Source organism: Rissa tridactyla, chromosome 3 (assembly GCF_028500815.1).
Source record: "Rissa tridactyla isolate bRisTri1 chromosome 3, bRisTri1.patW.cur.20221130, whole genome shotgun sequence".
NCBI classification, from domain to species: Eukaryota; Metazoa; Chordata; class Aves; order Charadriiformes; family Laridae; genus Rissa; species Rissa tridactyla.
In genome coordinates, this window is record NC_071468.1 from 27,347,645 (window position 1) to 27,374,383 (window position 26,739).

Here is a 26,739-nt window from a genome sequence, read left to right on the forward strand (position 1 = left end):
TATTTTTACTTTACATCTTGATTTAAAATTAAGGATCGTGTTTAAAATTCTTCAACAGTTCCAAAAGAATATATTGTGAAATATGACCACAATTTTATACCTTTTTAGTTAATTCTATTGGCTATTTAAATAAACTTAATTTCGGTCTTCCTTCTACTGGTAAGCGCTTTTCTTTTTATGCCATTTTAACAGAAAATGCATTTCCTTTTTGATTGTAATAAGGCCACACTCCTTAAGCCTTCTGTCGAAGCTAATGATTAGTAACGTTTCTGTCTTGAACCATTAATTTTATACATTTAGCATAATATCCACTCCTCCTTTGCCTGAACATGTTTGAAAGTCCTTGTTATTTCAAAGTGATGGGACAGACGTACTCATGTTTCACGTGCTTCTTTCTGTCGCTTCTAGTTTTAGAACAAAAAGTTAAGTGCCTCTTTCTACTCTATTTTCCCACTGTACAGATGACAGCATCTCAGCTGCGAGTACGTCTGATGTCCAGGACCGTCTCTCAGCCCTGGAGCTGAGAGTACAGCAACAAGAAGATGAAATCACTGTGCTAAAAGCAGCGTTGGCTGATGTGCTAAGGCGTCTTGCGATCTCTGAAGACCATGTAGCTTCTGTGAGAAAATCAGCACCAAGTAAAGGTAAGCCCGTATTTGGGGGCTCTTTCTAGAGTCAGAACGTTATCACTTAGAATGTTTTCCGTTGATCACTTCTTTTTTTCCCTTTTCTGTCTCATTGGAAAGGCAGGTGTATTTTGAGCTGGAAGGGTTAGTTTTTTAAGAGTGGCTTTATAGTATATGGCTGATAGATATCTGAAATATGCTTATAATTATAATTTTGCTGTTTGCTAACATTTTTATGTACTTAATGTCCCTGAAAATTTACCTTACTTCTTGTTAAAAGGTTCCCGTTTTAATTTAAACCGTGAAATGCTTTACAGCTGCAATCTTTAATCTGCCACTGGAGGTTCTGGGACTTATGAACAGCTCTTGAGTCTCAGCTTTGACTTCATCTAGAAGTTATACAACTGAAGGAATCTACTAGAGGCTACATTTCCCCCTGCTCCTAAATTAAAAAAAAAACAAACAACTAAACTAAACAAAGACCCCAAAACACATTGCCATCAAATAAGGAAGTTTTCTGAATATAGTTAGGTTTTATTCAGCTACAGAGATAACTCATCAGCACTAGGTTTCTTGTAAGGAATAGCCATGTAGACGCTCAGCAATATCTCTTTTGCGTAATGGCTAGTAACTTTTACATTGTAACTTAGAAAGATATATGATTGTTTAAAAGTAAAGAAACTAGATGCTGTTTGTGCTAATTTTCGGCATACTTCCCCCCCCCCGAACATTTCCTTTTCTATTCTGGAGAGCTATCTGAATCGAGTTATTTGAATTTGCTCCAACTTAAAATTGTGTATTCAGAGAGAACTAAGGCTACATCTGTTTGTGGTACATATTAAGCTTCTGATTAAATAAAAGTTTAGGTCATACTTCAGATAATTCATGGTTCTGATTCACCATAAATGCATGTATCCCCATCAAACCATGCAGCGCAGAGTTTTCTGGGCTCAATCCCTGTATTTCAGCCTTCAATTACGCCCGTTACACCAACACCAGTATAACACTGAACACATCATAGCCTATGTTTGTTTGGGTGGCTGCGTTACACGGGCTAAAAATGCAAAAGCTGAAAATGCTGAAAGTTTCAATTATTTTAGATGTGACAGAGAGATCAAATTCCTTAATCAAGTGTTTCTGCAGTCTTTCTGCCAGATGGAAGGAAGTGATGATGCTTAATTGGCTTGGGATCTGAATCCTACCGTTCTCTCTTGCTTGCTAAATGGTAGACTGTTGTCATCCCAGCTTATAAAGGCAGCTTTTTTCTACGCGATATGCATCTCTGGTCTCATCAAGATTGAGACTTCCTTCTCTAACTCTCTGTAAATAGAGCTTTAGCAAGTATTTTGACTAAATCGATCTTTGCAGTCTGCTGTCCATTAAGACAAAAAGAAAATGTCCAAGTGGAAGACTGAGGGCAAAAAAAATGTGTCCAACATAGGACCTTATTCTTCCCATTTAAATGCAGAGGAGCTGGGATATTGCACAACCATGGCTAAAGACCTTTGTCTTGGAGCTAGTACCCAGCAAACTCCGTGCACTGGCAGGGCAAATGTGCTGTGTTCTGCAAAATGCCTTGGGGCCATGTCCTTACTGGGACTCTGGGCATCCTGGGGCCATATGAAGTTCTCCAGGTGAATTTGTTCAGTGAAAAATAAATTAATTATTTCTCAGGGGGGAAAATATATGGAATATCTAAATACCTTCAGCTTTGTGCTATTGCATCTTTACTGTTTAATGACAACAGCATGTAACTGTGAAGAAAGAGATGGGGGCTGGGGCAAACATGTATGCATATGAGCTAATACATTGAACTTAAATGAATTATGACTAATTGACACTGTATTTAATTTGTGGTGGATGTGTCCCCATTGTGTTCAGCAACACATTAACTTCATTGTTTATCATGAAATAGGCTGCATATAGATGGTATAAAGATGTCACAAAAGAGAATGTTCACATATGGTCACTGGAATTTTGTACAAGTCTAAAAGTAGACTTGAAGAATGAGCTTGAGATTAATATTGATTTAAACTTAAACATCAGTATTTTAATAAATATTTCAAAACAAGTTTGTACATAGCTTTTTGCAATACTGTAGGTTCTACTTTTGATTTCTGTATTTTAGGTTCATTCAATAGATAAAGAACCCTTGAAATGTTTTAACAAAGAGTAATGTATTATTTTTGTGGATGAGTACTATTGGCAGATCTGAACTGTCATACAAAAATAATAATCCAAGTAGTCACTGTTAATTTTTCTTTGAAGTTTTTTATGGGTACTAGTTGAGTCATGGTTGCTACAAAGGTAATTGTATTCCTCCAAAACTCTCTTTGGTGTTCGTGATCTTGTCAAGAATCTGGATTTCTGCATTACAACCATTACAGTTTCATGGTAAATATTATAGATATGGGGTTTTTTTAAAAAAATGCTGAGGATTTAATTCACAGAAATACTTGTCTCAACAGCAGCCCTTAAATACATGCTGACATAAATAATGAGCAAAGAGAATAGATGTGTATATATTTCTGAATACATTGAGAAAAATGTGTTCAATTGGCAGTATGGCAACACGGTGAGATAAATAGTTTTAAAATAAACTGAATTAGCAAGAATCATAGTACCGGAAAAAGCCAACTTGAATCTTTCCGTCAAACAAAAGAGTTTTAATCTGAGTAAGAGACAATATCTAACCTAGTTCTAAGGGGTCTTTCCTACTTGTTGCTGAAATGAGTTTGTCTAAAACCTCTTCATTTTTTTATCTTGTTGAAACCTCAGCAGTGTCTTTGAAGAGAGGTTTTTCATAGGCTAAAAATAAGTGTTGTGAACGGATCACTTTTTCACTGATTTTTTCACTGAAGTTGATGGCCAAAATTAGTTCAAAAAGAGATCTCTTCATCCTTTGTGTTGGTTTGTCTGCATTGCATATCTGGTGAGCTAATTCTATTCTTATTTTTCTCATCCCTTTATTTGAGATTGACAGATTGAATCAATCATAGCTGAAGCTAAAATTTTTTTGCATTATCCTTGTAGTCTTTTCCTTTTTTCCTGCGTTTCTGTTGTGTGCTTATTTTGAATTTAGTTAAGTCTTCAGTGAAAAAATTCAGGTGGGCATGGGTAGATTTTTATTTCTAACCCATGGGCTATCAGTCAGGAGGTTACTACCTAGGATTTTATCTGTCTAGCCCTGCCTCAGAAGCAAGCTGCTCTTTGTGTAGGGATAGGTGATTTGCGAACCGTACGAGATAAGCTAGAGAGAGGGTTTTTTAGCCACCCTAATGCCTCTGAGTAAAGCATGAAGTGAGCATACTGTATGAAAGAAATACAAGCCCAAGTAGGGCTTGTGACAGAATTAGCACTTTGTCATTGCACAGTGAAAAGCAGACAGGGAGTGTTTGCATGTGGCTTGTTTTCTTCTTTAGTACTTCTCAATGCAAAGTCATCCTAAATAGAGAAAATCTTTTCCAAATAAAAAGGCTACGGTAGTACTTCTCCATCTCTGCACACAGCTAAGAATAACTACGCGAAGGAGAAATTACCAGGTCCAAAGGCAGTGTTGAGGATTAGAAATGTGAAAGGGCTTGATGAGGGAACAGGTTCCCAGCAGCTACAGGGTTTGGGGGGACTGTAGTGTGTGGGTGCATTTGTGGGTTTTGGTTTGGGTATTTTCCCTTTCTTTCTCTCTTTCTTTTCTTCCTGAATAGATGACTTGGTAAGAAGAATTTCTTTGGTGAGAAGTTCCTTGCTTTTGGCAGCTCTGCGCTCTTGTTGCCACATGTCTCTGCTGTTGATGCATGATTGATGCTGTTAACGTTCACAAAAAGTTCCAAAAACAAAGATTACCTGGACACTGAAGAAAAGGAAAGCATAAAGCAGTCTGGTACTTGAGGCTGCCAGCAAGATAGAATGGCTCACAGCTGGTGCCTGGTAAACCTATTAAAATCTTCCAGGGTGTCAAAATGTGTGTAACAGGAGAATTCATCCCTCAGGCTCTGGGTGTGTAGACAAGTCTGTGGCACACAGTGGCACAAGTAAAATATCTCAGACTAATCATATCACTGGGTAGGAGCTCTTGCCTGAAAAAGTGGCCATCTACCAGAAAGTACATCAGATGTCTGCCTAGAGAGAAACAAAGAGTTCATGTCCTTTTTCTGGAGTCAGAAGTAATGAGGAGGCTTGTCACAGGTTAAACCTTTGGAGGAACATTTCCTGTTGCTTGGACAAGAGTTGGTATCAGATAACTCCTATGCAAATTCAACTCATAAAGTGAAATTGAAGCAGTTTGCAAAAGGCAGTTTGCATAAAGGGATCTCCCATGGCAGTGCAGGCTGGCAGACCGAGAGGCATTTATTTTACTTAAAGCAGTGGTTTTGGGGACCTGCAAAAGCAGCCATGTACGGGGATGCAGATTATTTTTTATTTCATTTTTTATTTATTTTTTTCCTTTGTGCAGTGGATTTTTATAATAGAGAATTTTCCTGGGTTTCCTGCTCCCTTCTCTCGTGTGAAATAGCACGTCTCTTCAATAGGAAAATCCTAAGCAGTATTTTGCATCAAATTCCATCTCATTGCACTAATGTAAGCAAAGCACTTCAGATGTAATTTTCACCTTATCTCAACAATGGTTTAATTTCAATAACATTAAGTCATTTTGGTTTATATTAACAAAACTTGACTTCATTAATGAAAGCACAACATAGACTTACATTTGTGGTTTTAGTCTTAACAAATTTAATGTGCAGAATTGTTCTAATAACTGGGTACATGTTTATGTTGTCAAATCAGTAAATGTTAAAAGGAACAGAAAATATAAGCGTAGATAGGAAAATGCTTATGGTAGAGGTAAGATACAGGCTTTTATTCACGATATTAAAACTAACCTGGCAAGCTTATACATGTGTCATTTTACTCGTGGGAATAGTCCAATTGAAGTCTGCAGGCTGTATGCTCACATAACAAATAATGATACTCTTGAGGTCTTAATGGATTTTCCAGGTACTGGTTTTAGTGCCATCTGTTCTTTCTGCATTAAAATTATTTTTCCCCATTTTTTCTTTCTTCTCCTCTGTCTTTAATTTCTTCTATTAAACTTACTATTTTTGATGTTCTTCATAAATTTTCCTTTTTCAAAGAATTTGGATCTAGAGGGCATTAATGAACTACAGATCCCTAACCAGCTAAAACAAGTTTAAGGAAAGAGACCAGAAAAAGAAGAAAATGCAATTATTTTTTTTTAAACTTTTGTAACGTAATAATCTTGTTCATTGGAGAAGAGATTCAGAGCACTGTAGAGGAGTGTTTTTCAGTTCTGGTGATAAGTGTCCTTATTCTTTTTCCATATGCTTCTTACAGTTTTGGGCATGTTTTCTGCATTTGTGTGCTTTTTTTAGAACAGTGTGGGCAAATTCTCCTGAGAAGTACTCTGGTGTTCTACATGATGCTTCTCAAACTAAGAATTGCAGTGTTGGAAGAGTTAAATGGTGCCACTAACTTCTTCAAATAAAGCCTCTTGTTGTTTATAACACTCGAGTAGCTCTTCCATCACTGTTTGCCAGAGTATATCAAATTGTTTCAGATCACCACAGTTAAAGTTTTATTTTGTCTGCTTGGGTATAGCTCATTTGGCAAATGGTTGAGGAAGTAGATGGTGCCTCTGGGAAAATATGGCAAAATAATAAGATGGCAGGGAGAGAGGACGAAAAGGGCTGTGTGGTTTGAATAAGTAACTGGCTGTCCCACGCCAAAGAAGTCTTCAGTTTCCCTGGGTAGTAGGTTTTAAAATGCCTGCCCAAAGAGCCAAGTGTCAGAGAAAGGGCATGGCTCCCCTAGACTCTTAAGGGTTTTATGTCACTAGGAGGACCAGTTATAGTGAGAAATGTATGTGTTGACGGGTTAAGTCACTAGCTATTAAAAAAACTTTGTAGGATATCTCTAAATAAATATTTAATTATTCTTAACGTTGTAGTTAATTTATCTACCAATTGGGAGGGATTCACTTGCATCTCAAGATGTTTATGCATTATCTATATTGTCTCAAACTGTTGCATAGTAACATGCCTCTATTCAGATTTCTTTTCCTTTTGATAGGAAATGACAAATAACGTAAGTTTAATAGCCAGTTGTCAGTTGAAATTTCTCAAATTGGGCTTCAATAAAAAAAAGTATTAAAAGCGTCTGATTTTTTTTCCAGCTAGATATAATTGTAAGAATAATAAAGTTAGTAAAAACTTAATTTTTTCTTAAAATTGGATCATTAAACAAGATAAAGTATAATCCATAGATAGTGAACTGAATTATTTTTTCCTGATTAATATTGGCCATTATTTGAGAACTAGTATCTTGCCCTGACCTGTAATGTTTGTTCATGTGGTAGAAGAAGAGGACTTTTTTTTTCTACTTAAGAAGTCTCAATCAGAATTTGACTCTTACTCCCGAAGTGTAGTAGTTGAGTAAAAGAAAACGCTGAAGAAAATTTTCCCGTACCCTTCAGAATAAAGTACTCGTTTTGAAAAGAGTTTTAGTGCTCCCAAGCTATTTCTCTGCCAGCATCTTCCATAAGACGAAGGACTTGACATCCTTTGAAATGGCTCTGGTACAATTTATTATAACATCTTGAAGTAAGTTTAGGATTTGTCATAATTTCTAGTTCACTTTTGATGTCGTTATTTTAGGAAGGAAGTGCAGATAAAATCTTACATTCCGCTACACTTAGAACTATTTCAGTCTGTTTTTCAGTGGCTCACCTGTGTGGGTTCTTCGGTGACTAATCGTGTGGTTGAACCCACACTGAACACTTCTTAAGCAAGACTGTAAGAACCCCCACTAAACTGGGTTCCTGTCCTTCAATCCATCAGTTTTATTTGCACAAAACCCCATGGCATGTAATATATTTGAAATACAGCAATCTTTGTCAAGTTTTGCTGAGAATGAAGTATTCTAAAGTTGTAGAAGGACTTGGATATTGTATGCCTTATTTTTGTAAACAAAAATAAGAGGCAAACTTAAAGAAAAACACTTCAAGTAAATCCTTTTTTTTTTTTCCAACATGTGATTTGTTGAGCTTTTTGTTATAAATCCACTTGAATGAATTATCCAGAGAATTTATTTTAACATAGCTGTAGCTATTTACTTTAAATGGAAATTACCTGAAGAAGAGAAAAGAAGGGTTTGTTTTTTCTTTGGAAGAAAGGCAGTTTACGTCTCAGGATATCAGCAAACAAAGATATTAAGCAAATCGTTCTAGTTAACACAAGTAATAACATAATAAACTATATTTTAACACAAAACCCTGTAACTTTTGGGTTTGGGAAAAAGAAGTGAATTACTAACTGATTCTTGGCTCTAGTACCTTGTGTGTATGTTTGGAAAGAAAAGCTATCATGCTATCACAGGACACACATTTTCAAAACTTACCACTGTCTCTTACAGCTTGACTTCAGTTTTTCCCCAGTTAGCTAATCAAGGCTGATAAAGAGTTGGAAATAGATTCTTGGTTTGTTGTGGTCTGTTTTTTCTAATCCTACTTATCTTTCATTCACACACTTGTATACTTGACAGATGTTAATGAAATGCTTCTTTTGAACTCAACAGATACTATTCTATGAAAATTATCAGAACAGAGAGATGAATCCGTTATCCATAAAAAACATTTTTTACCACTTTGATCTCTGACAATTTGGATTTAATCCTGGTCTCCATACACTGGCTTTCATTTTATGTTCAGTTTATGTCTGGCTTTTGTTCCAAACTAGCAGATAAAGCTGAGCACTATTCAGTCTGAAAAATTTCAGACTGTTTATGCTAGCAGGTGACGTATGACACGATATTGGCAGAGATGTGCAATCCGACTGCTGGGAGAACTCAATTGGTTTAGTCTATTGATCTGGAATTTTTTTGTTCTCCTATGCCGCTTTGTTATTTCCCAGGTCTCTAAAGCAAAGTTGCTTGACTGCTATGAAGGACTATCTCTGCAGTGAAGAAGGTTTATAGCGTTGTTAATTTTTTGACTTTTTTGACTGTAGAGATCACAGAATCACAGAATTAATCACAGAACGATAGGGGTTGGAAGGGACCTCTGGAGATCATCCAGTCCAACCCCCCTGCCAGAGCAGGGTCACCTAGTGCAGGTGCACAGGAACGCGTCCAGGCGGGTTTTGAATGTCTCCAGAGATGGAGATTCCACCATCTCTCTGGGCAGCTTGTTCTAGTGCTCTGCCACCCTCATGGTAAAGCAGTTCCTACTCATGTTTAGATGGAACTTTCTGTGTTCAATTTGTGCCCATTACCTCTTGTCCTGTCACTAGGCACCACTGAAAAAAGACAGATGATGTCCAGATGCCCTAGTTAAAAGTCATGAAGAGAGCTCTGGGTGGTTTGGGACTGGTGTGTCGGCTTCCCTGGGCTTCTGATCCACCTGGGAAGATCCTGGTTGTGTGTGTCTGACCCTGTGGGCAGCCAGGCTTCACTGCTCCACTGCCTGGGATGTGCACAGGGCTTAAACTTGCCCTTCCGTCTTACAGCTTAAAATCTAAATGCATTTTCTTTACATACAATTGCAGATTAATTGAATTTTTAATTTCCCCCCCCCCTTTAAAAATAGGTATTCTAGAGGTCACTTTTGAATACCCAGTTAAAATGGAATACATAGAGAGCTTGGAAGGGGGCTTGTTTCTTAGGGTTGTTGGGTTTAGGGTTTGGGGGGGTTTGTATGGGTTTTTTTTCTCCATTGTTTTTGTTGTTTTCTATATTTTATTGCACATTGAGTGTGGCACACTCAACTGTGACTGACCAAGATTTTGTTCTGGAGTGTAAGAAAGCGTGATATATTTTTGACACTTGAAAAAATCTGCCAGTGCAGTTTTTCCTTGATCTTGATGTTTTGGTCTGTGGCCAAATGTTTCGGTCACTTTTTCAAGAAATGAGTGATTGAAGAGATCTGGATTACGTGTAACTGTTAGTCATTTTACAGAAATTGTTTTTACTTTGATTCCAAAATCTTCATCTCAAACTTAATTTTGCATGTCGCTTGTTGAAATTAGGAAGTACTCTGCAGATCTACCATCAACATCCACTTTACTGAAAAAAAAATAACCCCAAAGCTGCCGTACGGATCCTTTTATTATTATTATTATTGCATTCATCATTGCGTGGAGCAGAGCACATTCCTGTCATGAGTATGCATTGGTGTACAGTTTTATTTGTCATCAGTTTTGTCCTTGGATGTAAGCAGGAACTAACACTTTTCATACTTAGTAGGGGGAATTCTTCTAGATACCATCAGTGAACAAAATAGCAACGTGCTCCTTGCTTGAGAAAACGGAGCAATTTTTTTTTTTTCCTCCATCTTATTAAGTTCTTATACCCTGTCTGTAGTGCCCCTGTTCTTTACACTTTCTGCTGAATACTTTCCCCACTGTCGTGAGAATTACTGCTATTTTGTCTCCTGATTCATGTTTCTGGAAAGCTGTGCTAGTGCTGGTTGGAGAGGCATTGATCTATTACGATGCACAGACGGAGATGTTAAGGTCATGTGCAGTTCAAGAGTGAATCATAGGCCTTGATATTATGCATCTCCACAAAGAAAATGGTTTACTTTGTCACTGAAAAGAAAAGAAACTAATTTATAGGCTTCTAATACTAAAAGTGCTTTTTAAGCTCATGCACTTTTGTTCTTGCGTCTTAAGTTACACTGGGGGGTAAAAATCTCTCAAGCTTTAGAGGTTTTGTACAGTATATTAACTTTTAAAATAAAATCTGTATTCCAAATGTGTATATTGTGAATAAAATGGTCTCCAAGAAGTACCAGTGGGAAGGAAGTTGATTTATGCAGAATTTAGGAAGAACAACAATGATCTTTGCAGTGTTTCTGTATTTAAGCGTGTCTTTACTTTCTTCAGATTTCCTTTATTCTCGTTTCTGCCTGGGATATTCTGCATGCTCCTTTTGCCTTTCCTCATCTGAATTTCAGATGTGGTCACGTGCTGCTTGGTGCGTTTGAAGCGGTGTACGGTTAGCGCAGGTCAGCCTATTTCTGCCTCCATACAAATAGTTCTGAAATCTAATATTCCCTTGATGGGTATCTCTTGTGAAGTGCTTGTTTAAAATAAGAATTAATTTGCCTCTCAGACCGCCTGATAGAGCTGCGATGTGACAAATGGACCAAATTGCTGGTTTTGTTCAAATGATGCATCTGTGCGAGTTTGCCCTCAGTGCACAGAGCAGTCGATTCTACCCCTGACTGCTTTTTTTACTCCTCGCTTTTATCTTCAACGTATGGCCTCATGCCTTATCTATCTCACACTATTCCAAGCCTGCCGTGAACACAGACCTGTTATTTTCCTGTCAGTCATGTCCTTCGTGCTTGTTGCTGAAGTCAGGAGTGGCTGGATATCACAACCCCATGAGACGCAGTAACAACTTGCTGTTTGTGAAATGGGGATGTGGCACAGAGATGGGGTCAAAAGTGACCGCTGAGTTTTGGATGGTTAATGTGAGATTAGCCCAGGGATTTTTGTGGGGGCTTCAGAGGCGAAAAGCACAAGTTTAGCACTTGGGGGGAGAAGGGGGCGAAATTCTTTTCTGAATAAGACCTTAGAAATAAGGCAGACATGCAAAAAGGAGAGACATACAATTAGTGGGAAAGGGTGAAATGTCAGGTTCGAGTAAAATGCCTTGTATTTCACTGATGGTCTGTGGCAGAGGCAGGTTTGGGAGCTGATTGCTAGGCTACTGTTCAGCTCTTTAAATAGAAGAGCCTTCGTTCCCCCCGTCTTCCTTGCAGTCCCCTCCCACATTCACTGCATAGTTTCAAACTTCTGCAATGAGTGAAGTGGGCATCTGACAGACAAACAGCCTTCTTCACATATACAGTCTTGATTCGTCCCCGGAGGGAGTCTGTAATGTTCACTGGATGCGGCAGATGTTCTACGGAGTAAGCTATATCAGAAACTTAATAACTATATCATAGTGCATATACTGAAATGTCAATACCTTTTTAATGTGGAAGGGGCAGCTGAAAAACTTGATTTTTGTATCCTTAGAGTCACAACCCTTAAATGACTTAATAGTTCTTTCAGTATAGGGAGGGCTTCTGTCTATAGCTTCTTTGAACTTTACTAAAAAACAAATTGAAAACAACAAACCTCATGTGGTATATTATTTGAGCTGTGATGATTTTGAACAACAGAGTTGAAATAAGCAGATCTGCTGTCCCACAGCTGTTGAAGCTACCAGCTTCCCAATGCTAGCTGTAATCTAATTCTCCCTGTGGATCACAACTGGAAAGAGAGATGTGGCACGTTGCTGAATTAAAAGTATTTGCTGGCAGCATGGCAATAGAGAAGCTGACTCCTGTCAGAGCATATTCTTGCCTTAGTGTCCCAGGTCTCCCATCTCCAGCTGCCTAGGTTAAGGCTTTCATGAATGTATGTCACTGGATATAGGCTAGGTGGTTGTCCTGAATGATGGGGCTGCTGAGAGGTGATACCAGGTCCACATCGGAGAGCTTTGGTTTTTTCAGATGCATCTTTGGATACAGCTGTAAAACCTTGTGTTCTTCAATTATTTTTTTTCTAGGTCAGACAAGCCTCCGAGAAGCTATCTCCATGTCCTGTATAACTAACGGGAGTACAGGAAGCAGGAAAACAAGCCACAGTTCCTCTGTTTCTGTTGCCAGAAAAGAAACTTTTTCATCTGCTGCAAAAAGGTACTGACTTTTTATTTAAATTGTTTGTTTAAAAAAAAAAATATAAAAAATTCCAAACCAAACAACACAAGAGTGTGAGTTTTGCCTCTGCATGACCCTCAGCAGAGCTTCCTGAAGTCTAGTAAGGCACAAATAAACTTTGGAGATGTACCATGTTGTTGGGCTGCTTACAGCAGGGTTCTAAAAAGAATTCATAAACGGAAAGTATTTCTGTAGTGTATAGTGTCCAAAATGCATTCTGACTAAGGGACAGAACAGGCAAATGTATTTCCAATAAAAATGGAAATTTTTTCCTTCTGGTACTCATCTGCATGTTTTTTGTTTGTTTTTTTTTTTCAAGGAAACTAAAGGGCAAAACTGACTCCATTGTCTGGATGTTAAATAGCAGGCAATAGCAAAATAACTATGAAACAATAGTGAACTGTGTAAGATAAAAGTTTACATTTTTGTGTAGAAAATCTTAACCCAAAATATATCTACTTAGTCTTTATGAAGAATATCTGTATCAGATCTCAAATGTGTAGAAATAGCACTGCTTGAGTATTCGTAAGTTAAATGAGCCAAGTACCAAACAATAGTTTTTTTTCCCTCCATGTAATGGTTTCATCTGCATACAGTAAACAAAGTGTTTGTTTAACTTTCTTCTGTTACTTAGTGATTATGTGGCTTCTTTAATCAGTAGGTTTTGCACCTATTCCTGTTTGTTGGGAAGAACTGGCGGCCAGATACAGACACAGGACAGAGAATACTCTAATGTATAAATGCGGTAGATTATGTGAACAAATTCTTTGCCTCTGTAGAGTACTCTGGTAACTCCAGTGGCTGGATTATCTTCAAGTGTGAATGTAAATACTGTGCTATACAACAAGACAGGGAAATGATATACTTCAGGGAATAAAAATGCTGTATGCAAATATAAACTGTATGAGAACACCAGAAAAAGCTTTAGTGCCCTTCGGAATTTGGAAAGCAAGGGTAATGCCGTGCTCTTCACTCTTCTCCATTGTGTAGCATTGCATATTTTTCTTTTTATTGACTCCTTATGTTTACTTTTCAACAATAAATCAGAAAGTGATCACTTTATGTCTCTATCTGCTAGTGTGACAGGCACTGGGACAAAAGACATTCCTGCAGGAAGGTATTTCTTAGCACTTTTCCATTAATCTTACCCCTGTGGCTCTTGGCACTTTGATGAGAGCCAGTCCGGTTCCCGTGTTGTTCAGCCTGTGTTTGTGCTGAATCACCTTCTTGATTCATTGGCTGCTCAACGCTTGACTGCAGCAGAAGAGCAGAGTGGAGTGGCTGGCATCCCTTTCATCTGAGTTAAGGTCTTTAAAAGGAGACCTGGATAGGCCACAAGAGGAAAGCCTTAATATGCAGAGGGCAGCTCTCCTCAGGCACTTTCCAGGGTAGGTTTTGGTGGATTCAACGCATCTGAAGATACACGAGTCCCTTTTTCAAGGCTTGTTTTAGGAGGGCTTAAGGTTCCCTCTTTAGTTACCTTTTCAGCAGTTCCTTTCACTCTCCTGTCTTTAGACGCTCTTCCATTAAATTTGTTTGGTATTTGGAAGAAAACAGAGTTGCCTTTTTGTAAAATTACCAGCTCAAGAAAGGTGGAAGTAAAGGTCAAATCTCAGGCTTTGTGGTTGCATGTTTTTAACAACAGCAAAACTGTTCAGTACCAAATAGTGTTCCCAGTAGGAGACACTAGGATTGACATTTACATTGACATAAGTGAATGTCAATAGTAGTCCCATTTCCTTAAAGTTAGGGTAAGTGTGTCTAAAATTTTTGTCACGGTTGAAAAGGAAGGATGCCAAAGGAGAATATCTCAGCTGATCATGGGATGCTTCCGCCCAGCTCGTCCAAGCTTTTCTTCAGGCTGGAGGTTGAACTAGTGCAGCAGGTGGACACGGTCATCTGTCGATGGAGAATTACACTTTAGTTACCAAACAGCCCCCATAAACTGCCTGTAGCTTCTCATGTTCTAAATATATGTTGCCATACATCTGGTCACAAAATAACAGAAGGCCTGCTTGTGTCCAAACTATTACTGTTGTTGAAGTTTAGTGTCTGTATTTTGTGCAGTCTTAATATTGTACATTTCTGGGGCTCTGGCCTCTGTAGACCTGCCATCTCTGGGAATGTCTTTTGGTTCATTTCCTGGACTGTTTAATCTTTGTTCTGTCAACTGGAACAATGAGATCATGGATATGATCTGATGGCTCAGTAACTGCACAACAGCACCACGTCTCATTTCATCAAAGGTATGCTAAAATATCAGCTGTTGCTAAAACGAGAGCCCAGGAATGTACCACATACAACAAGTAGATGATGTCCCATTGACAGAGATGAAATCACATAAATGTTGGGAAAATTTCAGCCCCGTACTCGAGAACTGAGTGGTCACAGAGGTGTCGAAACGCTTTAGAACAAAAAACATGCTGCATACCTTATATTATCACTAGGGTTGGAAGCAGGTTTGTACTTCGTACTGCAGATGACTGTCACAAAGAACTGCTTGATCATTTTCCTTAGGAATAAACATTCTTCTGAAAATGGCTTCTGGTAAGAATAGTCGTCCTGTTTCACAATGACCACCCTCCACAGTAGCTGCCAATGTGTTGTGGTCCAAAGGATGAAACATTGTGTTAAGTGAAATTAGAGAGTCTGCAAAATTAGGACAGATAGTAATATGTCTCAACTACTCACATGTAGACTGAAGAAATGCCTCATCGAGTTGGGATTTGGAAAGAATTTTTGGATGCATTAAATAACTGCTTCCCAGAACAACTAGTCTTTAGAAACCCACAAGAAAAGGTGCTGTTCTTGATTTGATTTCAGTTGTCGCACACGACCTAGTTCAAGAGGTATTAGTGGGAGAGCTGCTCTGTAATAACAGTCATAATACAACCAAGCTGAGGAGTTTAGCAGGAGAGAGCAAACCAAATGAGTTCAGCACAAAGATATTCAGTACCAAGACTGCCACATATCTACATAATTTACTTTCACGTTAAAATGGCAGTCAAAAAAAGAAGACCACTTGCAACCTGATGGTAGATACAAGCACTATGTTGGAACCCAAGGTATACCTTGTGCTGCAACTCAGAGAAACCAGAGTGGTCCAGTGACTCTCATAGTCCAACAGAGAAGTTAAGGAGTGAACTTAATGGCAAAGGTGTGAAACGGATAGTCCACAGCTGACAAGCTCGGTGGAGCTGTTGAAGAGATTCCCGCACTGAACCTGTGGATCAGATGGATCAGATGAGCTCAATGATTTGGGGTAAGAATACAAAAAATAGGAGACCGAATTGATAAGTTAGATGATGTGCTGCTGACAGCAGGTGGCATTCGCCTGAGCGTGCTGGAGGAGTGCGGAGGTGAATTGCAGGATTGCTGGTATGTCGTTATAAACAGGATATTACAAAAAGTATGGGGAAAGGGATTGCAGGTAATGACCTCACTGGTGAGCTCTTTTATGCCACCATCAGAGACAGAACATGGTGCCAGGTGTGAGCCATTGTTCTGACCAAGTAGGACATTCTTTGTAGACTTGCAATCTGGAGTTGCAAAAGTCATTACGTTTGTGTATTCTCTCTCCTCCTGCGTCCCTCATCTCTTTTACAATTATTAGACTGTATATGGGAGACTGAATGTGGAGGTCTATGAGTGTACCTGTCGCAGCAGGAATAGAAAGACTCTTGTTTTCTTTAGTGACAACAGATTCCGAGAATTTATTTCAATGTACTGCATTTCTTGCCACAGACAAGGAAAAGATTAAGATTGTGTAGTGTGCTTTTGAATCCAGCAATGCAAGCTAAGACTTCTGATTAAAAAATAACAATAATTTTTATGCTTCTAGTTAATTAAGGACTTCTGGCTATAAATTATTAACCAAAACCCCACAGTTCTTCAGGCTTTGTTCTCTATTATCACACGTATTCCCTCAAGAAATGCGAAAGCTCTTTCTGGTTTGTTTTCATCTGTTTTTCTGAAAAGAAAATGTAACTGATGGACTATATTGACATTTTTAAGTAGTTAATATGGTTTATGGAAGAAGTCCTGAGTGATCCTTATAAATATATTTTGGGCTTTATATTATTTCTCAGGTTTTGAACTGTTCTTCAATGCTTCTTTGGAAGCATTTAGAAAAGTTGAACTCATGTAAGCATTGAGGGCTTTGTCTCTGTGGTAGACGATGTACTTTAATTGAAATAAAAAATTAAACAAAAAGAGGATCCTATGAATGTTATTTTTATTTTTATTCCTTTATTTTGAATATTATCTTACTGTTTTGTAGTGTTTTGTGGGGAAAGGTAAATGGAAACACAAATAATTAAGATTATACAAGGCTTTGAGGGGAGAATTGGTGTGAGGGAATAGAAATCTAGATTCTCCCGTTAAGAAAGATGCGATTTCTTCTTTATTTTGCAGGTTACATCAAACCTAAGAGAAAAATCTTTCTTTTTACTTTTTAGCCAGTGTATGTATGTTGTTTTGTTTGTGCACTGAGAAATTTATCTGGGAAGGTGTGGTTTTTTTAATCTAAAAAAAAAAAGGTGCAATAAAGAATAATCTTGTCTTTCAGGTCCTGCTATTGTTTGCGTGATTCAGTATATTGCAAAGCATGCTATTTTATAAAAAGAATTTTTAACGAATCTTTCTGTTAATTTAGCGGACTTTTGGTTAGGTTCTTAATGAATTTAAGGCTGTTAATGACATGTATTTAAAGCTCTTTCAAATGTTAACCTAATACATACAATGTTATGAAAATAAAGATACATTCTTAGCTGTTGTTTATGGAAGGCATTAAAGCGGGAAGACAGTCTGATGTTAGTCAACTACAGATCAAAACTGCGATGAGTTTTCAGGGATGATTTCCTCTGAACTCTGGTGCAGCCAGGGAGAGCCAAGGGACCAGCAACAGCATTTCACTGTTTCGGTGACAGCGCAAAGATAAGCGGTACCGTGCGCACCCAGCAATACGGAGAGAGAAAGGTATAGTTTCATGGAGGGCTTAAGCTAATCGGAGATAGTGCAAGTCACGCTCCTGCCTTCCACTTGCACTGAGTTGGCTGGCAGCACGGAAAGGCAGTCGGTGAGCTGAACCACAGGATGATTTTTTTTCTGAGGGACAGCAAACTGATGGTGCATCAAGTTGTGTCAGCTTTGAACTCTGTAGAAGCACCCGTGAACGAAGGACATAGTCAAATCAAAGCTGTATTCTTTCCAAAACCAGACTAAATTTACTACAACTGTGCAGTAAAAATAAGTAAATAATCTTCCATGCCACCCTCACCCTTTTTTATTTTTGAAGTTTGTGAATAAATCTTATTTTAGCAAAGTGCTAACCTGAAGAAAGTGAGTAAATAACCAAAGCGTTCTTTTGGTGATTATAATATAGTAAGTAGTTACATGCTTCTCCCATCTCTTCACAGAGGGCATTTTCTCCCACCTTTTGAATTTATTTGTTTGTTCTCTTTTTTTTTTTCCCCCCTATGTTATACTTTATTTTACAGCGGTACAGAAAAAAAGAAGGAAAAACCTCCAGGACAGAAAGAAAAAAAAGAGGAATCTCATTCTAATGATCAAAGTCCACAAACTCAAGCATCACCTTCTCCCCAGCCCTCCTCACAGACTCTGCAAACACACAGGCAAACTCAAGAAAGCAAGAGTTCTGCTCCAGCTAAAAGGTTTTCACAGTACCACAGTACAGAACTAGAAGATGATTGCAATGATACTGAGTTCATATTTGACAAGCCATGTGGAGTAGTTCCACTCTCATGATCAAATTCATAAATGTTTTATATTTTCTGTGCTAGAGAAGATGCATTCAACATGCATTGCAACAGAGCAAATATGTAAAAATGCGGTTTTTCTTTGACTAAATTTGTAAGATTACAAAGGATTTTTTTGTTCTCTGATTGAAATCCTAATATGGTAGATTACTTCTAATCAGTCATTATTCTGAAATATCTAATAATGACTCTGACTTGATCGTTCTCAAAATACACATCATAAGCTTTTCTGGCACAGCTGAATTGCAGAGTGTATTTTGCACATGGCCGTTTACTACATCTCGGAACAGCATTTAATAAATACTAGTATCATTGCAACTCTTCCTTCGGGAGTTTTTCTTCTCAAATTATTCTATGAAGTGACCCCAGTTTGGAATTTTTTTGTGGCCCTTCCCTTTTCAGCCCCCTACCGGGTTGCAGGGCGGTTCACTTCACTTTTATTCTGATTCTTTAATTGAGTGAAGCTTTGGTTTCACACCCAAATCATAGAACTACTTGACTTGAGTGAACGTAGAAGTTTGTTTAGGATTGCCTCATTAAGTTCCCACTGATTTTACTGGGAATTAGGCACATTTTTATTTTTTTTTAAATGGCTTTTCAAAATCAAGTAAATGGTTTTTAAGGTTTGGGTGATTATTTCTGAGTTTCGAAACTACACAGATCACTCAATGTGGTTTGGTTTTTTCTTTTTTCTTCATTTGGTTCCTTGTCACCATATTGTTTTAGAAGGTGTGAAATCTTCTTTTACTGTTTGGCATTTCGGAGACTGAAACAAGCTCTTAAATAAAATGTTCTTCTGAAATTTACTGTAGTTCACAAGATTATGTTGTCTTGCATTGCTCGGATTCACAGCTCTAATAAATATTTAAACTTTCACTTGACTGATGCATGTTGTAACACTCCATAAAGGCTCTGTCTCCATGTCTTGCACAAACTCTTCAGTTGCCTGCAGCTGAACTTGTGGCCTGTTTTTCTCCTGCCTGGTATCTCACTGTAAAGATGTTTGTCTGAAGTCTCGCTTACTAATCTTTTGCAGTGTGGGGGAAAAAATAAATGGCTTTTTTTGTCTCCTAATGGTTTAACTTGATTTGATTAACTTGTTTGTCGCAGGACCTTTCAGCTTCTTGAGGTGCTGTGGAAGGAGCTTGCCCTTTCTAAGGTTGCAGTTCAAGACTTACTCCTGCAAAAAGCATTTCTGACGGGATGAAGTTTAATACTGTTAGCAGGACATAGTCACACTCTAAATGAGCTGGTTGATGAATAATTTGAGCTAGATCAGTTTGGAACATGTTTTCCATGGTTAAGATATGTGTGAAACTAATGAACTAGTGACTGCAGAACTTGCAGGTTCCCGTAAGTGTAAATTGACTACAATAAGAGTGCTGAAAAATTATATTAGAACTCATGGATTTAATTGTCCGTAGTATTGGGCCAAACCTAATTTGCCTTACTCATGCAAGAAGTTTGCAGACTTTTGTTTCAAAAAGATTAAAGCCATTAATGTGGTTTAGAACGGGCTGTCTGCAAAACAGCCCTATGAAGCTGTAATCTGATAGAACTGTTCTGCTTCAGAAATCAGCATGTTAAAGCTGTTGAACAGTTAATCAGGGGAAAAAATAAATCTACTTTTCTTTCTTACCTTCTTAAGTGATTATTTTTTTTTTAATAATTTGTTCTTTAAGGCCAATATACTGTAGCCTCATTTTTTTCCACTTTTGTAATTCGTTAGCAATATAGTAATGAAGTGTAGAGTTATTCTGGTCAAGTCTTTATGTAAGAGCATTTGGAAATGGAAAGGAATGGATAAAACATTTGGCAACTGTCTTGCTCAATTGTTTTCATTCATCCAGTTAGAAATTTTTGACTAATCTTTTTTTTCCTGTTTCATGCTTCAGCTTGAAGGAAGACCTAGCTCTGCTTTTGTCTCCTGCTGCTTGATCTGTCCGTTGCATACCAGTTCCAGTTATTGTTATCTTATTATCTTGTCATTTTAAAATATATTTTTGTTTCTTCTAGCATAAAGAAATCCTTGACTGCTGAAAAACCTCACAGTGCTTGGGAGAGTTCAGATGACAGTCGTAACAAGCTGCTGAGAGTAGCGTCAACATCTAAATTAATATCAAAAGTGGCAAAGAATGCAGACAAGTACGTATCAGTTTGATACATAAAAGCAAGTGAACTTTAGAGTCAAAATACTATGAAATTGCGTAATTTTAATGAACTTATTTATGTGTATGCTAAGGCCATTTACATCTTTGTTTTTACCAGGAGTAATTGCGTAACCTGCCAATGTGGCGCTCCAGGTGCCTGTGGAATCTTAAAATTATTATAAAATGTGAGTTAGCAGAATTATGCACTTTGAGTTAAGATTTATGGCTTAATGCCACTGTTGTGAAGTTTCCAACCAGTTTTTCCCGAATTAAAATTGATATGAAAACACAAGTGTATTTCCTTGAAGTTAGTTTACTGGTTTTGATGTAGTATGTGTGTTTCTAGCATAGACTGTAATAGTAAGAATATACTTTTATGATTTCAGGTAGGTCTCTCAAATTAACTTTTTAACAGGCTCCTTATTGCAGGTTCTAGATATTAGGCAGGGGATCACCTTTTCAGCTTCACCTTCAGTTGGTGATGTGCTGTAGCCCATCCTTCCTCTCGTGCTCCTCATCTGCAGGAGGTTTTCTCAGTTTGTGGTCTCCAGTGGAGGCCTCACCAGGGATGAACCGCACAGAGTAGTTACTTCTACTCCTGTCAGCACAGGGATAAGAGTTTGCTTTTTTCTGTAACTCCACACTGTTGACCCCTGTTGTGACCCGCTTCTTGTCCTCAGTAGTCTTTGCCAATTGGGCTTCCTGCTTCATGTTCACAGACTTAGTTCCTTTTTTTGACTTTGAAGTTTTGCTGAATTTGTTGAAATTGTTGTGTTGACTTTTTAACTGACCCCTTTCCAATTTGCTGAGATCCCCCCAGTGTGGTAGCAGCTTCCCCCAGCTTGATGTCATCTGCAGACTTCATACACCTGCTCATTAATCTTCATTCAAATAGCCATTAACTGGTCCAAGGCAGAACTACCTGAAAACCCCTCCCACTATGACAAATACAAGTATTCAGACCTTTCAGAGTAATTTCCAGTCTTTTTATGATCGTGTCTGTAGTGCTCTCCTTAGCTTGCATATAAGACTGTCAAATACATCAAATACATACTGTACAAATACTAGAGCGGTGCAAGTGCATTCCTTCTTTCCTAGGAACGGGAAGAACAAAAACATCTCAAATTAATCTTGGGTGTGGATATCGGTGCATTTACTAAAAGCTTTTTGCTTAGCCTGAAGAGTTCTGCAGAGCAGTGAAGTGCTCTGTGTGAGGGATTATGGGTTACATATTTTGCAAGTATTTCTTTTCCTTTTATGATTGGTTTTCAGCGTTGGAATTTAAAAGCCCTTTGGCAATTTAGATTATAGCAGGGTACGGCTAGATAATATTTTGGAATGAAAAAACCCTCTGTCTTGATTTCTACTTATCAAGTTTCTTGGTTTTTGTTATGCCACTAAAATATCTTTCACAATGTGGTATATACTTCAAATTTGCTAATAATAAAAAATAAATTTGACTTTTGTTGACATTTTGTATATTGGTTCAGGCATGGTCAAAATAGAGGTATCTTGTTTCATTTCCCTGTGGTTCTGCTTATTTTGTAAAAGACTTTAAATGCTGCTCTTCTACAGTCTCTAATGTAAAAAAAAAAATCGGGTATCTAACGAAAGAGAGGACAAGGAAAGTTTGGTATTAATTATTGTTAGAGTTAAGTTGTCTGTTCAAAACTTGAAGCTGTTGTTTCTTAAAGTATTTGGCAAAAAAAGAGCTTCAAACATTATCAGTTGTAGACCATCACCTGTTTGAAGACTGGGTGTTGTATTGTTTGTGTGCCTTGTTCTTATGCTCAGATATATAATCAAAGCACTATTTGCACTTAGGAGCACACATTAACACTCATTTCTTGCTCACACCCTGTGTGCCCAACTTCTATAAGAATTGGTTGATATTGTGCTAAGACATATTGTTTTATTGCAGTTATCGTTCACAATTAAGAAATGTTGGCCTAATCTGCCTGAAGTTACCCGAGTCTTTTGCAAGGGAATAGAATTCAGCCCCTCATGTGGGCCCCAAGACAGAAATGTTTTACATATGCTTTGCACTACTAGCCCAGGATATGAACTTTGTTTAGTAAGCTCAGTCTTTAAGCCAGCACTGAGCTGTAAATCAGTTTGATAACGCCATAAGAAGTAAGAGGGTTCCCACGGCAGCCCATCATTCAGTTTTTTTCAAGCAAGACTGGGAATCCAGTTTTAATTTTTCATTTGGCAATGTGGTGAAGGGTGATTCTACCAATAGCCAGAGATGGCTTTCCTCATGCATATGCTTGACCCTTTGTCGCTGTTACAAAAATTTGACCTCCATCCAGCTAAAAATACTGGATGCCACTCATACCTTTCTGCTGATTTTCAAATGAATTCAAGAGGGTTTTTTTGTGCAATACGTTCTTCCGTCAAGGAGTGTTATTCTGGTAAGAAGTAGCTCTAATGCTGGAAATTAGTATTTCTTCCCTCTTCACCAAAAAAAAGGATTGAGGTTTTTTGTGAGTAGTTCATTCCTGGCTCTGGTGAGGAGAAACGTCTCAGCTGCACTGCTTTGAAGACTTTGTGTTTGTTGTACATCCAGTAACGCTGCATGGATCCAATTTAAATGAAACTGCAACTTGCTTACATCTAATCCATGTGTCCAACAGGGTTAATTCCTAGAAAAATTTGTGTTGTTGTGTGCTGACAGCTTATTTTGACAGGTGTTAAATGCTTTGCATGCAGGCCTGAGGGTGTTTGGCAGCTTAAAACATTTGGTTGTTGCAAGTTTGCGCTCTCAAAATGGAATTTTCCATGCCCAAGGAGTATATCCTCCATTTTTAAAAGCTTTTTGTATTTTGTTGTTATCACAGTAATTCTTAGGAACCCTTGCCATAGGCTTTAAGTTACTTGAAAGATACAGTGAACTGCATAAAGTAATGTATGGGTTACAATGCACTATGATGACCAAGATTAGTTTTTTAGCATCCTATATTACAGTGACTGTACATAGAATCTGATGAGATTGCCAAATGCGGTAATGTGTAAGAACTAGATGGTATTGGCTTGATAAGCACTTCACATATTACTAACAATAATATATTGAATTTTTCCCCAGGCACAAAGATGTCATCGTCAGCCAAGGTAAATAAAAACATATATTTTTAAATATTGGATGAAGTTGAAAAAATGTGCTTTTTCTGAATAGCATTTCCTGTAAATAAATACATTGGGGCATATGCTTACGAAATAGGGATGTAGAGCTAAAATAAATTTTTGAAATTTTTGGTGGGTGGTGGGAAGATTCGTTTTACTTTTGTGAAACAAAAAGCCTTCTTTGATTATTTTTCTCTGTGTGTATGTGCGTAAATAGGGAGGGTTATGAAAACAAAAATTTAAAGTTTTGACCTATGTGCCAGTCTTCATCCAAGCAGGTGTGAGTGAGACTTTAGAAATAGTTTTAAGATATTTTATTTCTGTCCCATAACCAGCAAAAATGTCAACTCGTGAAAAAAACAGCCAAGGTAAGAATTAAGCTATGCCCTTTGGTCGCTTTCTAATTCAGCGCTGTAACGAATCTTTTATTTGGCTTTTCACCATCAAAGAGCATCAGTGCGAGATGACTTAAAAACTTTGAGCTTTTAAATAAATATTTCAGCTTTCTTATTATGGAAACTTATATGCATATGCACGTTACAGGCTATGTGAGGATTATTTGGGGGTAGTCTAAAATAAATTACGACATGCATAATTTCCTCAGAGAGGAATGTGTGTTCAAATAAGGTTCTAGAAGTCTTGCGTTGTTGCCTAAGATATCAGAATATTAAGAACTGCCAACTAAAAGATTTGTTTTATCTCAGCTTTCTGTCTTGCCAATATTACAACATATACACACTGATTAGACAAGAATGGAGACCGAAGGTTTTAATATAGTCTCCTAAAATGAAAAATGAGTCTCTTCTCAAGTGTATGTCTTTGCACCAATGAATCTTGCATTCTGTGGCTACCTGCTGCCGCTGGCGTGTTCAGGCAGGAAAAGGAGCCATCTATCTGAACGTGGCGGGACGTGACAAGAGAAGAAATCCACTTCTTGTGTCGCAAAACTACGCTGCTTTGATGTCCTGCAAACTGTACTGAAGCATGCTGTTACCCAACTAAAGCATGTAACCTGAGTGCATGCAGTACACAACATGTATCTACGTACAGAGGTTCTGTCTCATGCTTCTTTGCTGCTAATTAACAACTCTGTGGCCTCCAAATTCTGCTCTGTAAGCAAGATTACATTATACAGTTTGATTACTTTTGATCTCCTCTGGATTTTCTTTCAAAAAATAAAAAACGCTCAAATTTTTTGGAAGTTAATATATGAATTGTTGTAATGAAAGCAAAATCAGGTTGAATCCAATTGCTTTATCTTTTTCTAATTCATAGATAAGTTATAGATTTAAAAATATTCAAAATCGATGCTTACCAAAAGCATTCTTCAAAGACAAGAGGGCTGAAAGAGAGTGAATAAGCATCAGGAACAAAGAAGAAATGTTTCTTTATGCCAGGTTGCTTAACACCAGCTGTGGAATGGTACATATGTGCAGCAATGGTTACTGTAAAAAGAGAACTAATCAGTAGCGTCCAGACCAGCTGCGATCTAGCTTTGCAAGAATTAAATAAAACTGTTATATTAAAAATACCCTTTCTACCAAACACAACTTTTCACAAAAACAAGTTGCATACAGCTAAAATACCTTCAATACTAATTCTTTCCTTACAATGTGCTTCTACAATTCTACGTGTTCTGCCAAGAACAGGCCGTCCTTCAGTTCCCTCGTCCTGGTGGCTCTAACTTAGGTTGGCCTCGATGCTTGCCCGGCTGTCTGTCGTGTTACTCTGCAGACAGTGTGAGCTTGCACTGACTGAGGAAGTGGGTACCTTCCACGTGTGTCATGCTCTGGTCTGTTCTGAGCCCAACTGGAATGAAAGAGAAATATGATGCAGGTGACAGTGGCCCCAGGTGTACGGAAGATGGAGAGAAAGTCTTGTCATAAAAAATGCATTTACTAACATTAAACACACATAGTGGCAAAACATCATTCCGCCTTTAACATGGATGACGTTGCAATTAGCAGGATTCAGCCTCCAAAGATACTGTTGGGTTTTTTTTTAATATGGACAAATGAATGTATTTTTTGACAGCTTTTAGAGTATGTGTGTACGTGTGTGTAAGGCTGTGTTAGGTTTTGTGTTGTGTTTCCTGACGCAGGAGTTAACTATCTATTAGTTACCGTAATTGCAGAGGGTCCTCCCATCCCTTCCAGTATCAGCTTAGCAGTACTCAGCCTGTTCTCTGTCCTGCAGTGTCCTGTTCAGGGCCACGGACATTAGCCTGTTCTGTACTTGATAGCTGCCACATAAAAAAAACGAAACTGCTTTGGAACATGTCAATATAGTATGGAACCACAAAATGTAGAGAAGCATGTTTTTGTGTGTTTAGTTCTTGGAATCTTATTTTTCTAGCAGCAGAAGTTACTGCAGTATTACCTGTGTTGTGACCCTCTGTGTGCATTCGTTGTGATTTCTATTGATAGTATGTTATTAGCTATAAAAGTGAAAGACTTGAGGAGCAAGTGAGAATCTCAGATGAGCTTCTGTGGTGAAAGGCATTAACTTCAATGGCTGAATTGGCTTTGGTGTGGACCCTGGACAGCATGCTACAGGTGTTGCATGTAGATGTCAGCAAGACCTGAGCAATTTTCTCCTCCTGCCAGCAGCGGCAGTGAGGGGAGATGCAGCCTGCAGCTGCCTTGCGGGCAGTCCCTTCAGTTTCCTCCGTTTGGCACCATGCCGAGACCATGCGTGTTACCAGAGTTCCTCATGGACCTTCTGTCTCACCACCCAGTTTTGTTCCTTCAGTGCCTCTATCTCTTGGTGCTTGGGTTGAGTTGCATCTGCTCCACGTTAAGGTTAGTCCTGAGCTGTACACACCTGGAACACTTTGGTGATGACAATCCAATGAGGGAAGTATTATAGACACTTCCATACATTTGCTGAAAAGATTTTTGGGTTTAGGTTTTTCAGCTTATTTTTGAACATTTGTTTGCTTATCCTTGTAAACCAGGACAATAAAATCCAGTTCTAAGGAGATATTAAAATTCTGTGAAAATCTAATAAAGCTATGGGTGAAATGAACAGGTGCTTAGTACAGCCTTAAAAGGACGCTAACTAAAGTTGCTATTTTAAATTCTTTACCAGCAGGTATTTATAATTGCCTATAAAAGCCATCTTGCTTTTTTGACTGCAGCAGAGACGTTTTTAAAGGATTAATCATTAAGCATTCATATTTGCATACCCAGAAGTTAAAGACCTGGCTTATTTTAAGAGAAAAGGTGATTTTCTTTTTCGATGAGATGGCGTGTTTGAGTTTGGTTTTCAGTGATAGCTCCTTTATATGAATCACTTGTTCACTTATTATAAAGTAATAAGAGTCACTTAAGACAGTT

The 26,739-nt window shown here is 38.0% G+C and overlaps 1 protein-coding gene across 4 annotated transcripts in view; it reads left to right on the forward strand.

The window, feature by feature from the left end:
* The window catches only part of EML4 (EMAP like 4), a 165,956-nt gene that overhangs the window by 90,348 nt on the left and 48,869 nt on the right, over positions 1 to 26,739 (forward strand). For 3 of the 4 annotated variants that reach the window (XM_054194564.1, XM_054194565.1, XM_054194562.1), the window contains exons 2-7: positions 462 to 644; positions 12,201 to 12,330; positions 17,850 to 18,023; positions 20,145 to 20,273; positions 23,364 to 23,389; positions 23,737 to 23,769. In XM_054194564.1, coding sequence (XP_054050539.1) covers positions 462 to 644; positions 12,201 to 12,330; positions 17,850 to 18,023; positions 20,145 to 20,273; positions 23,364 to 23,389; positions 23,737 to 23,769 — 675 coding nt within the window. The remainder of the gene's footprint in view (positions 1 to 461; positions 645 to 12,200; positions 12,331 to 17,849; positions 18,024 to 20,144; positions 20,274 to 23,363; positions 23,390 to 23,736; positions 23,770 to 26,739) is intronic. The other variant, XM_054194563.1, reaches the window with a different exon arrangement.